This window comes from Pteropus vampyrus, unplaced genomic scaffold (assembly GCF_000151845.1).
Source record: "Pteropus vampyrus isolate Shadow unplaced genomic scaffold, Pvam_2.0 Scaffold123, whole genome shotgun sequence".
Taxonomy (NCBI): Eukaryota; Metazoa; Chordata; class Mammalia; order Chiroptera; family Pteropodidae; genus Pteropus; species Pteropus vampyrus.
The window spans coordinates 3,122,181-3,135,324 of NW_011888904.1; the positions used below are offsets into that span (position 1 = coordinate 3,122,181).

The 13,144-nt window shown below is 46.7% G+C and overlaps 1 protein-coding gene across 1 annotated transcript in view; it reads right to left on the reverse strand.

Annotated features, from left to right (window-relative positions):
• The window catches only part of ANKS6 (ankyrin repeat and sterile alpha motif domain containing 6), a 42,976-nt gene extending 29,838 nt beyond the window's left edge, over positions 1 to 13,138 (reverse strand). Inside the window, exons 1-5 of the mRNA XM_023534234.1 lie at positions 13,049 to 13,138; positions 5,671 to 6,173; positions 2,234 to 2,278; positions 1,341 to 1,545; positions 476 to 582 (exon numbers count right to left, since the gene is read on the reverse strand). Of these exons, the coding sequence (XP_023390002.1) occupies positions 476 to 582; positions 1,341 to 1,545; positions 2,234 to 2,278; positions 5,671 to 6,173; positions 13,049 to 13,062 (874 nt within the window). The 5' untranslated portion in view covers positions 13,063 to 13,138. The remainder of the gene's footprint in view (positions 1 to 475; positions 583 to 1,340; positions 1,546 to 2,233; positions 2,279 to 5,670; positions 6,174 to 13,048) is intronic.
• Between the last annotated feature and the right edge of the window lie 6 nt (positions 13,139 to 13,144).

The following is a 13,144-nucleotide window of genomic DNA, read 5'->3' on the forward strand; positions in this document are numbered from 1 at the left end:
CCAGCCAGCCCAGAACCAAGGGAGGTGGGGCTAGTAATGGCCACACCCCCAGCACAGTACTCTTGAAAGCCTAGGCAGCCTCTACCTACACAATTTAGCTGAGGGGTCATTGCTCTGTCTCTGATTCTGCTTGTCAAAGGCATTTCTGTTTACTCCTGAGTCACTCAGAGTTTCTGGCTACAAAGCACAGGTACCATTCTAGGATCTGTGAACTGCCAAGGCAGACAGATGCTTTGCTGGCCTTCCCTCCTTAGAGACTCCCAGATGCTGGTGGTGGGAAGAGGCCTCAGGGACTACCCCAGCCCAGCCCTTTCTGGGAAGGGAAAAACTTGCCTAGGGCCACGTGGAGAGCTCTAGGGGCTTGAGAGTGCCTTCCTCGATAATAAGAAAAGTGCTTAACACACAGGCGATTATCTGGATTCCCAGCCAGAGAAAGATGATACAGGTTTACAACCTTTTTCTTGAAACAACCCACCAGGATCACTCAGCAGCATCACTAGGTCAAAGGCCGTGTACCCGTTTTTTGCACGGAGAGTTACATCAGCCCCTTGGTTTAGCAGATATTTGACAATTTCCTTATTCCTGGGGAGGAAAGAAAAAGCCAGAGTTAGGCCCACTGAAAGTGAAAGCACGGCTTTACTCCTGGGAAACAAAATGTGATGTTAACTACAGAGCCCCATCTCTGAGCAGGTAGGAGGGTGTGGAAAACTGGAAAACTACAGATCATAGGCCAAGGTGTTTGATGTGGAAGTCTGAGGCTCATCAAATAAGAAAACAAACTACTTGGCCATAACGCAGGCAAATACTACGATCACCTAAAACAGAGCAAGGATGGAGCCCCTAACCTGGAATCAGACATAAGCAGCTGCACGACTGTGTGCAGATCCCCGACTCTCGGTCAGCTGGTCCCCTAAGGAGGAGGCCTCCAGGAGGGCTCCTGGATGACAAAGGATTCAGAAGCACCAGTCAATGCTGACACTTGCTTAAAATGAGGGGGTTAGAGCAAGTGTCGCCATCTGAGAAGCCAATGTGTGAAAGGCCCATGTTCATTTCCATGTTCATTTTGCAGTATAGGAGGCCACTCATACGTCTGTGTGAAAACCCCAATGAACCAAGCACTCTGCTCAACTGAAAGCAACCTACAAAAACTTGTCTCTCTCAATAAAACATTCCTGCTGCCTGGATTTTCATGGCCACTGGTGAAGCTGTGTGATGAGGTCATGGGAAATCTGGATACAGAAGGGTGGGAACACAGCAAAGAAGGAGTCTACATCGAGAACCTCATCTCAGCCTGATTATCTCATCAGCCTCATCGCTGAGAAAGTAGAGCTGGCACTGACCCATGGTACGTGGCCTGCATGAGGGCTGTCCAGCCATGCACGCTGTCCTGCTTGTCAACTTCGGCATGCCTCTCCACCAGCAGCTGCACCAGAGGCAGCTGGCCCATGACAGCTGCCAGCATCAGCGGGGTCGCCCCGTCCCCATTGACCAGGTTCACGTGGTTGGGGTCTTCGTCAGCAATCTCTTTGACCAGCTGGAAGTTTCCTACAAACAGAAACGGTAGCCCTGATGACCCATGGGCCTGGCACTGCAGGCTTACATATCCAGTGGGTTCATTTAACAAACATATGCTGAGCTTGCCTCTGCCCTGGGCTGCTGGGCATCACGGGGGCTCCAAGGATGAGATGGAGGTAGGCCCTACTCTCAAATCCTCAGTTTATGAGGGACAGAGACCAACATACAAGTAGCTTTACTAAAAGAGAGAAGTTTTGATGTCTTAAAAGGACAGATAAAGAAGACAGATGAAGGGCAATGCCCATGCAGAAAGAGAGGTCAGGTCTGGCTAGGGGCTAAGGATCAGAGAGAACTTCCTGAAGGTGGGTCTATATCAGAAGAAGAAATGTTAGGCTAAATGGTCCTTTATCACAGGGAAACTGAAGTGGATAGGTGGCAGCCAGGCATTTCTGAAGTAGGGAAAAGCCAGGACCTCACCATAGGGTTTGGCCAGAGAGGTAGCGAAGCCTGGGAGGGCAGGCTGGAGTCTGTGTGTAAAGCACCATAATAACGACCAGCCTCTTGGGTCTGAATGTTCACGGGGGAAACTACAGAGTTAGGAAACAACAAAATGCCTGTTTCTTTCTCTGATTGGCCTTGCAGAGGACTCGAAATATTAGGTTGGGAGAATTTAGCACTGAATTCTGAAATATCCAAAAAGATTTTCTAAAGTGCTTACCCATTTTCAATGCATGGAAAATATCGGGTCGTCTTTTCTCCTCATCTGGGTAAACAAAGGTTTTAAAAGTTAAGCACCGAAAGGTTCAATATAACAGAAAAGTCACAAGGGTGTAAGAATGACATAGCCTCGCTTTTAAAATGATCTACTTTTCAGAAGCGATCTAATTGAAAACCTAAGCAGCAGACAAATCTAGCAGCCCTTCTGGAAGGGTTATTATCATAGTGTCCAAAAACGCTTGAGAGACAGAGCTGGGGAGGTCGTTTGGCCAAAATGACATGAATGAATAGTGGACCATTTCCTGATCCCATACTCATAAAGCTCTTATGCATTCCAAACGTTTGGGATGTCCTTTCTTAGATATGATAGAAAAGCACAGTCTTGGGAAAACTCTGAATTGCTATGAAATTTTTAAAAAGAAACAATGATTCTTTTCTCCTAAATGGACAACCATGAGATAATTCCAGAGCAGAGGACCCCTGATATGCTGAGCAGCTAAGCCCAGAGGAAGGCCATGAATGTGGCCGCCAGAAAAGCCAACGTTAATTTTTGCTTTCCTTCCCAAATAAGAAGTAATCTGCATGATTTTGAGTCGTCCCTGCCCCAGACCTGCAAACACAGCTCTCTACAGGCAACTGCCCACCCGCTGTCCTCATGTTGGTCCCCAAAGCCCAGTGCTCAGCTGGTGCAGGACCCCTGCATCTCCTGCCTACCCCCAACACTGGGGCTTGCTGCACCCACCCTATGCCAGCCCCTCCCTCATCTGCTCATCCGTCGCCTTCTTCCAAGCTTGGGCTAGTGGGGACCCTGCTCCTGTCAGAAAGTAGACATTCTCATGACCAGGCCAGGCCCCTCGCTGGCAGTGGAAGGCAGGACTTCCTGCAGCCTTGCACTAGCTCCAGGGATGGAGCAGCTGCAGGAAGCCTGTGGCTCTGAGCCGAACCTCTGGTCCAGATCAGCCCCAGTAGGCAGCTGGGAGGAAGGTGAAGAACAGTACAAGGGGCACTGAGTCTGGAGTCAGCATATCAGAATGAATACTCGTTTCTAGAGTGATGTGTCTCCTCATCGCTAAAATGGGATAACATGCTAATGTGGGGACCACATGGCAGTTCAGAGATTAATAATATAGATGGGCAAATGCTTCAGAAACAGGCCTGTTCAAAGAGCAATTTTTGTTATCTTTACTAGTGACCAGCAATCACCTCAGCAAAGGTAAGTACTTAATTCCAGGGTTCTTAAAGAAAGTAGACATGGAACCTAGTATCTGATTTTGCCTCTGAAATACTAGTATACAACGATATTGCATCTTAGTTTTAAGGAATATGTCATGTTCCTTTAAGTGTTTCAGATTCTAATTTAATGTGGGCTGATGCCTTCTCATGTCAAGACCCTTTGACAAAAAAAAAAAAAAAAAGCCTGTCACCTGGCCTTGGTGTTGGTTGCTAAGCAACCATCTGGAACAAATGAATCGCTGACAATCTAGTCTGACCCCAGGAGGCTGAGGTAGCTGTGCTCCAGATGCCAAGTGACCCTGAGCTGGTCCTTTCCTTGCTCTGGGCTGCAGTTTTCATGTCAACACGACAGCAGCTCAAGGTACAACCACGGTGAGGGTGGGGAGGGGGGTCACAATGACAATTACACCCTGGGGGTCCCTAAGGCCCCAGTGGGTTAGATTTCCTGGCATCTCGCAAAAACAGCTGGGGGCTATTATTTATTTAATGACCTATCATTATTAATAACACAGCCTTGGTCCTTGCTGCTGTCTTACCTGAAGACTTTTCCCTGAGAGCCCATGTGGAGCATTCCCTCAGCTCTTGCCAGTCGGTGGAACTCTCATCTCCTCAAGGAGGCCACCTGACTGTCCTTCTTCACACTGCAACATGCATCGCCCCCACTCTGCCACCCCAAACCCTCTCTTACCCCCCACCTATCATGCTATGTAACTTACTTTATTTAATAGTCTATTTCCTGTTTATTGCCAAGGTCCTCAAGGGCAGGGATTGGATCTGATATATCCCAGGTGCCAAGAATGATGCCTGGTACATAGTAGGCACTCAGTAAATATTTGTAGAATAACTGAATGAACAAATGGTCAATGAAAACCTATTATAATAGCTTCCATTTACTCAGTGCTATCTACGTTCCAGGTTGTGGATATACATTTTATAGGCATAATCTTCCAACTGCTCACAAAACCTTATAAGGTAAGTGCATTTATTACAACTGTTTTATAACAGAGGAAGGACACTGAGGCCCTGACAGGACAGTGAACATGCCCAAGGCCACGCCGCTACAAATTGGAGAACTAGCTTCAAACCTAGGTATGCGTGACAGGGAAGTCTGTACTCACAGACATGACCCGATCTTGTCAAATATGACAACAGTAATAGGGGTAATGGCAGCTGCCAACATCTCTCACATACTCCCTGTTGGCCGAGGTGACCTCACTTAATCCTCACAGCAGTCCTGTGGGGTGGGTGTTACTCCTGTCCCCCACTTATGGATGGCAAATGGAAGCTTGGTGAATTCAGGCAACCAGTCCAACATCCCTTGGCTGGCCTTTTCTTCAGATTTTTTACTTTTCAGCCCTAGATGCTTATACAGTGCAGCTGGTCCCTACAGCCTGGACTGTCTCAGTCCTATCACCAAAGTCAGACCCATCACAGGAAGAGGGCGCTGAGGCTGTGTGTGACACTGCATTTCATGGTCCTACTGTACAACTAGAGGTTTTGAAACATGATGTGTCCTGTGGCAGATTTGCTAAGGACTGTTTAGACAGCCCTTTAAAATCCAGAAAGATGGCAAAAAGAAAAAAGAAACAGGACACATTAATAGGTGTTGAAAACCTCTAAAGTGGGCTGAACTTTATGTGAATTAGTCTCTGAGGACCGATCACTGACGAGATCAGGCACACTGTTCTAGAGCAAGGCTGGCACACTACAGTCCATGGGCCAAACCTGACCCGCTGCCTGTTTTTATAATTATAGTTTTACTGCAACATACCCACTCATTTACATATCACGTAAGGCTGCTTTCACTAGCAGAAATGAGTGATTAAGACACAGACCGTATGACCCACAAAGTCTAAAATACTGATCTGTTCCTTTACAAAAAAAAGTTTGCTGACTCTGTTCTAGAAGGATCCCAGAGCCATCTGCATCAGAGTTAGGGAGGAGGGGCCTTGCTTTGTAGGTTTCCAGGCTCTTCCCAGAGCTACCCAAATCTCTTTTTGGTGTGTGAGCCAAGAACCTTGCATGTGACAGGCACTCTCAACTGACTCTTACACACAGCACAGCTTACGTCCCATGGCCCTGTAGGCTGGACTCTGATGTCTGTATGCCCTTTGGATGGGCAATCCATGGCTTGAGTCTTTAAAACACAATTTGGGATCCTCTGTGAAGCCATGGTAGGGGTGGGGCAGGGAGGGGAAGCCTGACCTGTCTTGGGCCTGATGGTGGTCAGTGGGTCCAAGTAATCTGCAAGGTCCCTGTGCTTGCAGTCCAGTGCAACCTCGAAGGCAGTCTTCTCCAGGACGCTGAGGTGGTCAGGGTTGGCCCCCTTCTCCACCAGCTGCTGGGCCATGCTGAGCCTTCCAATGAGCGCTGCCAGCATCAACGGGCTCCAGCCCACAGTCTGGGTTGCATGGTTGGGATCTGCACCCCAGTCTAGCAGCAGACGCACCACGGCCTCATGCCCGTGCTGGATGGCAGCCATCAAGGCTGTGATGTCCAGCAGCTCATCCCTGCTGTCTGCTGCCCCTGGCTGCTCGCCTGAGGGGCTGTGATGGTCCACAAAGGCACCAGCTTCCAGGAGCAGTTTCACCACGCCCAAATGGCCACCCCGAGAGGCCACAGTGAGCACACTGGTCCCCAGCCGGTTCTGGGCATTGACATCAGCCCCGTGATCCAGAAGCAGGTGTGCCACACTCACATGCCCAAATCTGCCAGGAAGATGGAGAATTAGTGACACTAAATATGGAGCACTGATAAGGAAACACTTATGTAATCCCCATTTATCATTAATTATTTAAGTCATAAGAGCTGCTTATAATAAAAGGCCTTCTTCTGGTGCCAGGAATTGTGCTGGCCCTGCACATGTGAAACCACAGAGATGAGCAACTGCCTTGCCTAAGTTCAAATCCAGCTCTACCATCTACTCTCTGCATGACCTTGAGAAAGACCTTTAGTTTCTTTGTGCTTTCATTTCCTCATCTGTAAAATGGGGGATATAATTGTATCTACTTCAGGACAATGTTAAGGATTGAGTTAATATGCCTAAATATATTATATAAAGCAGCTAGAACACTGATTGGCCAAAGGAAGCACCATATAAATGTTAGCTTTGATCATTGTAATCGTTTTACATTATGCAACACGGCAAGGTTACCTAGCCGGTCAGGAGCTGCGTCGGGGTCAGAATCCAGGTCTGTCTGAATCGTGCTGCCCTCCCTCTTTCCCCTACACCATGTTGCCTCCCACATCTCAGAAAGGTCACTTTATTCTGCTTTATAGTGTGGTAATCTGTCCTTCTGCCTATGCTGATTTTCCCATGGGCAGGGCCCATGTCTGACTCATGTGTACCCTTCTCCTCCCCAAATGTACACACAGAGAAGGTCCTTCCAAATGAGGCAGTGGACCCCATGCCAAGAGGTGTGGCTGTGACTGTGGTCAGCAGAGATGGGCTCTCACTTCTCATCCGAGGCATGCTGCCACCTGCTGGCAGGAATGTCCACTGCAGGAGGCTGAGAACTGGGCTTGGGCCAGACCCTCTTCAAAGAAGCTGGGACACTGGGAAGACAAACATGTGCCCACCAACTCTCTCATACCAGGAAGAGGAGAACAGATGCTTCTTCCCAGCAAAATCTCTTTCTCCTTTAGCCACCAGAGGGCGGAAAAGTTCTGTTTTGTAGCATTTTGGGTTGGCACACTTTCTGAGCTCAGAGCTGTGTAAGTCAGAGCTGGAAGGGGCCCCTGAACTAGGAAAGGAAAGAATGACAACAAGAGGGGGGCCGGCTGTGCTAGGTTGTACAAGACCATGCTGTCTGCATAACGTCTGCATCCTGTGAGGCAGTTTTTTTGAATCTCTTAGTGCACACCCCTCCTTTCTAGACACGGGTTTTATAGCTCAACTAAACCCAGGGCCTCCCTCCGCCCTGTGGAGGCAGAGCCAAGGCTTAACTCTGGTTTGAACTTAACAAATACCTTCTGGGACATGAACCTTAACAGCACCAGGTCACCTCAGCCTACAAAGCACGGCTCTCAGAGGGAAAGCTTAATGAACTGGCTCCCCCAGCTATAGAAGGCTGGGCCTGCTCGCCTTTTCTCTAAGAGCAGAGAGAGGTCAAGACAAGCTGAAATAAACTCAAAGGCAGAAGCTGCAACCCCAATCTGTCTCTGTGCTTCCTTCCTGCTCATCCATGATGTCATTCTCAAAACCTAAAATGATATTCCCAAACCCTAAATCTGACGGCAACTTCCTACTGCCCAAACGCCTGCCAACTTTGTCAACCTCATCTTCTCCCAACTCCCACACCGTACGCTCTGGCCATGCGCTCCTGTACTCGCCAATTATTAGACTCTCCAAAGACAGGACTGGGTGGCTGACCCAGAGTGGAGCTCAGTAAATACTGTCAAATGAATAAGTGAGTGAATGAATGAATGGTATAACCATGTAGAGGGCAGTCCAAAGATAGGCAATTGAATTGTCTGAAGAACTGGTATATCCTCCATTGGAGTGGTGAATTTTTAAAAGATTATACTATAGTTACCAAGCATGAGATAAAATCTAGTATAGTTCCTAACAGCAGATTAAAGGTACTGTCATATTTTTATCTCATTGATCTTAACAAATCCTGAGATAACCCTCCCATTTCACAGATGAGGAAATCAAGATTAGAATGGACAGCAATAATCCAGAAATTTGAAAGTGACAGAGTCAAAACTTGAATTTAGACCCTAAAACCCCAAATCTTGCTCTTCTGGTATAACAAATTTTCACAGAGCCACAAAAGGGCTGAATTTCAGCAGAAATGTTGACACTTGGAATGCTTTCTGAACTCATGGGTAGCCCAAGAGGTCATTCAATTAGACTGAAAATATAAAAGGATTCAACAAAAGCTAAAATAATTTTGTGGATGCTAAATTGCTAATAGGTGATTACTAAAGATAGGGAAGCTGGGGCTTTCTGAACAGCTGCTACGATTACCAATTAATTTCTGCAATTAACACCTGTGTTTAAAGACCTGGCACATACTCCCACCACTCAAAGCACTGGGCAGAGAGTCCAGCTCTGCTACACTGGAAGGCAGAGAAATAAAGGGCAGGAGGAGGAAAGTAAAGAGGCCAAGGATGAAGTTAGAGCCAAAGTAAACACCATGCAACCTGTCCCTTTAGCATAAGGCAAATTTGGCAAGTAGCTTCCTTGTGGCCAACGCCAAGTGGAAAATGGTCAGCTACAGGATTCATGGCTGGGAGCACAAGCTCTGGAGCCATATACCTGGGTGTGTGGCCTTAGGTAAGTTACTTAACTCCTCTGAGCCTTGATTCATCTATAAAATAGAGAGAGCAACAATACCTGCTTTCCAAGGTTTTGTGTGGGTTGAATGAGTTAATTCAGTTAAAGCATTGAGCACGGTGCTTGACACAAAGTGCCCAATAATGGTTATCATTTTAAGAATAAGGAAAAAATATGAATGTAACCATTTCTAATACTAAAACATCCCCAAGCAACCAAACTGCAGTTCAGGCACAGGGCCTCTGATGGCCTGGTTTGATCCAATGACCAGCTTTGGAACAGAGTTGCGATGATAAATAGATGCTCTCTTCCACCAAAAGTGGTGGCTGCTGGGAGCATCATGTTGAGGCACTTGAATGGGTATCTAGATTCAGGGAGGAAGAACAAAGACTGGAACGTGTCGGCACATGCCATGCATTTGCCTGTCCTGATCCGAGAGACAGACAGATTGTATATCCTTCTCTGTATATACTATTCCTCCACATACAGATTAGGCAGCAGAAAGCTCAAATACAACCCAACACAGGCAGAGGGGATACGTGAGTACAGATGGTCAGTCTCGCCAACTGAGGGACAATACATTTTAAAGTACCCAGGCCCTGTAGAGGCCCAGCTAAAGGTCGAGAGTCAATTCTAATCCTCTCATAGGACTGTCACATTCTAGTACATTCTCTTAGGAGTAAACAAGAGTATGTCATAGCGAACGCTCCCCAAACAGCACCTAGACGATAAACAGAGGAATAAAAAGGAACATAATCAGTCCAGAGCCTCTTGATTTGCAAGTGACAAAGTCAGGACACTTGGACCACAAATTCCAGCAAACAGTATCAAGTTATAGAGAAGAAGAAAAATTCTTTAAAAATGTTAACTTATTAGTTAACAGAGTTTAGGTTAATTCTTCTAAGTTTCCTGCCCCATCAAGATGAACAGAAATTAGATGAACTTAATCGGATGACTTTGACTATCCTGTAGAACTTGGTTAATAGCAAAAAACTGGCGATCGGAGGTCTCTGAGACACCCTGAAGCCTGCCAGACACTACAGTCACAAACCTCACTCAGCAAGTAGGAGTTCAGAGATTAGGCTCACATCAGTGCCTTCCAAAAATCACTGGGGAGCCTCTTCTCACACAGTCCCTTTCCCACTAGATCTTCTGAATCACAATCTCCATAAAGGAAACTCAAGAATCTGATTTGAAAAAGCATCCAGTGATTCTGGTGTGTGACCAGGATTGGGTGCCACTGAGGAAGGGGACCAGCTATAGCATGGGGTAGTGGGCGCTACTGCTGGTGCCCTTCCCGTGCTGAGGAAACAGAGAAGGGAAGGGTATCGTGGCAGGCTTCCTGGAAGAAGTTAAGCCAGGAAGAACAGGGGCGCTTCACTGAGGGTAGAAGGGGCTTCCTGTATGTGGTTATGGTAAGGGCTCTGCAGCTGGATGCCCCAAGTCTGCTGACTCGCTATATGCTCATGAGCAAATTTTGTAATTTTAGATTATCATCTATAAAGTGGAGATAATATTCTTGGCACATAGGAAATGCTCAATAAATGCTGACCAAAAAACAAACAAACAAAGCCAAAGGGAGACAGGGAAAGTCTGGATGAAATCATCTTGGCCTGAGTTTAGGTTTAGTTTAGGAAGTTTCGTTTAGGCAGCCAGGCGGAAAACAGAGGAAAGGATGTGAGGAGCGTGAGAGCCCGCAAATGCCATGCTAAGGGCTCTTACTAGAAAGCCATCACAGGGGAGGAACAATCAAACATTCACTTCAGAAAGATCTGGAAGCTCTATAGAGGACGGATTAGAGAAGGTACACCTGAAAAAAGGAAAGCAGTGGAAGGCCACTCCAAAGGTGTGGCCTGGACTAAGGCAGAGAGGCAGGAGAGAGGGTGTGAATTCAAGAGAGGGTGTGGCAGAGACAGATGGGCAGATATGGCCATGGCACAGACAGTTACCAGGGCTGAGGATTTACCTGGTATTTTAAAAACTGGAAGAGTGGAAAGGGGCCACTAAGAGAGACAGGGAACCTCAGAAAGAAAGGTAGGTAGCCCAAAAGGCTTTATGGTCACCCCAGACTGGCATGATATTAAATATCTTAAGACAAAGGGTCCCAACACACCGGTAAGAGCATATAACACTGCCATGCCCCAGGTGTGCATTCCCTAAATGGAATGCATTGCCAAAGTTTCAATAGACTGATTGAAATAAACGCCCAAGGGCTGGAGAATGGTTAAGCAAAACACAGTACCATCACACTTGGAATATCACGCAGCGGTTGAAAATAATCTACTTGAAAATAATGCAGAATAAAAATTTTCCAGCAATACAAATTAGATTAGAACTGTGTAATAGTCAGAATTCAGAGGAATAAAATACTGTGGGTCACAATGAGAACATTATGTGTAAGAACGTTGCGTTTTCAATGCCTTTTAGAAAAACAAATGGCCCTTACATATGGAAAAATGCTTTACTTCACTCACAATTTAACAAATGCAAATCACAGCTACACTTAAAATAAGATTTTTCACCCATCAGACATAAAAATCCAAAAGTCTAATAATATACTCTGTTGGTGAGCCTGTAGAAAAACAATCATTCATACTGCTGCTGGGAGGATAAATTGGGTAAACTGGTGCAGCTGCTGTGGCCAGTAGAAAAATGGGCTCCCAAAGATGTCCACATACTAACCCTCAGAACATATGTTAGGATTCACGGCAAAAGGGAAATTAAGGTTGCAGATAGAATAATCATTAAGGTTGCAGATAGAATAATCATTAAGGCTGCTAATCAGCTGATCTTGAGATGGGGAGAGTAGCCTAGATTACCCAGGTGGGCCCAATGTAATCACAAGGGTCCTTTAATATGGAAGAAGAGGGACAGAAGAGTCAAAGTTAGAGGATGTGATGACAGAAACAGGGGTCGGAGTTATGTGATTGCTGCTGGCTTTGTGGCGAGTTGTTACAGCAGCCATAGGAAACTAATACACCTATATGGAAAGCAAGTTGGCAATATTCGCCGCAGTTGCAAATGACCTGCATTCCCTCCTTGGGGAACTCCTGCAAGAAAATGGGTGGGTGGGACCTAAGTTGATGGCCAAAAGGAGTGAGAGAATTCACTGTGTACCAGTTTCTTTATATCAAGGTCTCAAGTCCTTTCATCCTGCTTCCTGAGTACTGGCATATCTTGTTTTACCATGCTTCACTTTATTGTGCTTCACAGATGTTGTGGGGTTTTTTGTTTGTTTGTTTTGTTTGTTTTTTTACAAATTGAAGGCAAGACCCTCCACCAGCAAAAAGATTATGACTCACTTTATTGGGATACTTGCTTTATTGCAGTGGTCTGGAATGGAACCCGCAATATCTCTGAGGTATGCCTGTACCTCTCAAACCCATCTCTTTGCTGTCCCGCTGCTGTCTCTGCTCTGGTCCAGGCCAGCATCACCTGTTCATAGTCTGCTGCGATCTCTTCCTAACCAGAATTTCTGATTCTAGCCTACCACTCCAATCCATCTTCACACCACAGGAAAAGTGATCTTTCCAAAACAATCTGATTCAGTCAATCGCTGTACCTAGAACCTTTCATTACTCCCCAGTGCCCTTAGGATACCTCACTTTTCTCAGACCTGCTACCTAGCAACTGCCACTTTCTCTGCAGGGAGAGCTCATATCCTACAACTCCCACCATAACATCTGACAGTCCGACTAACTCCTTATGTTCGCTTTTGCTTCCAAACCTTTACATGGGCCTCCTATCACCTGGTACCCACCTCCTACTTCTGATTAATTCTTAGACATCCTCAGGTCTCCACTTGAATACATACATCATCCTTACTAGAAACTTTCCTCCACCTCCCCAAACTGGGTCTGGAACTTCCAGAACTCCCTGAACTTTCCCTGTAAAGCCTGTTCCCTTGTCTGGCTTGCCCAATGGCAGTGAGCTCCTCCCAACGGGGTCTTTACCTGAGTCCCACAGTATGCCCATCACCAATCTAGAGTAGGTAGATAGGTTCTTAGGAAAATCTTCTTGCAGAAGGAATGAATGAACACCTCTAAGATTCTGAGTCTCTAAGACTCTACTCTCAAGTGTCCGGATTGTTTTTAAAGCCCAGTGTTTCCAAGATTATGATGTTATTAAAACGCACTTCCACTTCTCCTTGTATCCCAAAGCTGCTCAAAGTTTACCATTCCAACTCTCCAACGAGTCCTTGACTCTTTACCTCTCGGGGCGTCTGCGGGGGCCTCCGGGCAGTTCCTGCCGCCTGAACCCGGACACCGCTGGACACCACCCCCGGTGCCCCTGACCCCTCACCTGGCCGCCTGCATGAGCGCACTCCAGCCGTAGTGGTTGCGGCTGTTGACCGAGGCGCCGCGGCGCAGCAGGAAGCGCACCAGCGGCTCGTGGCCT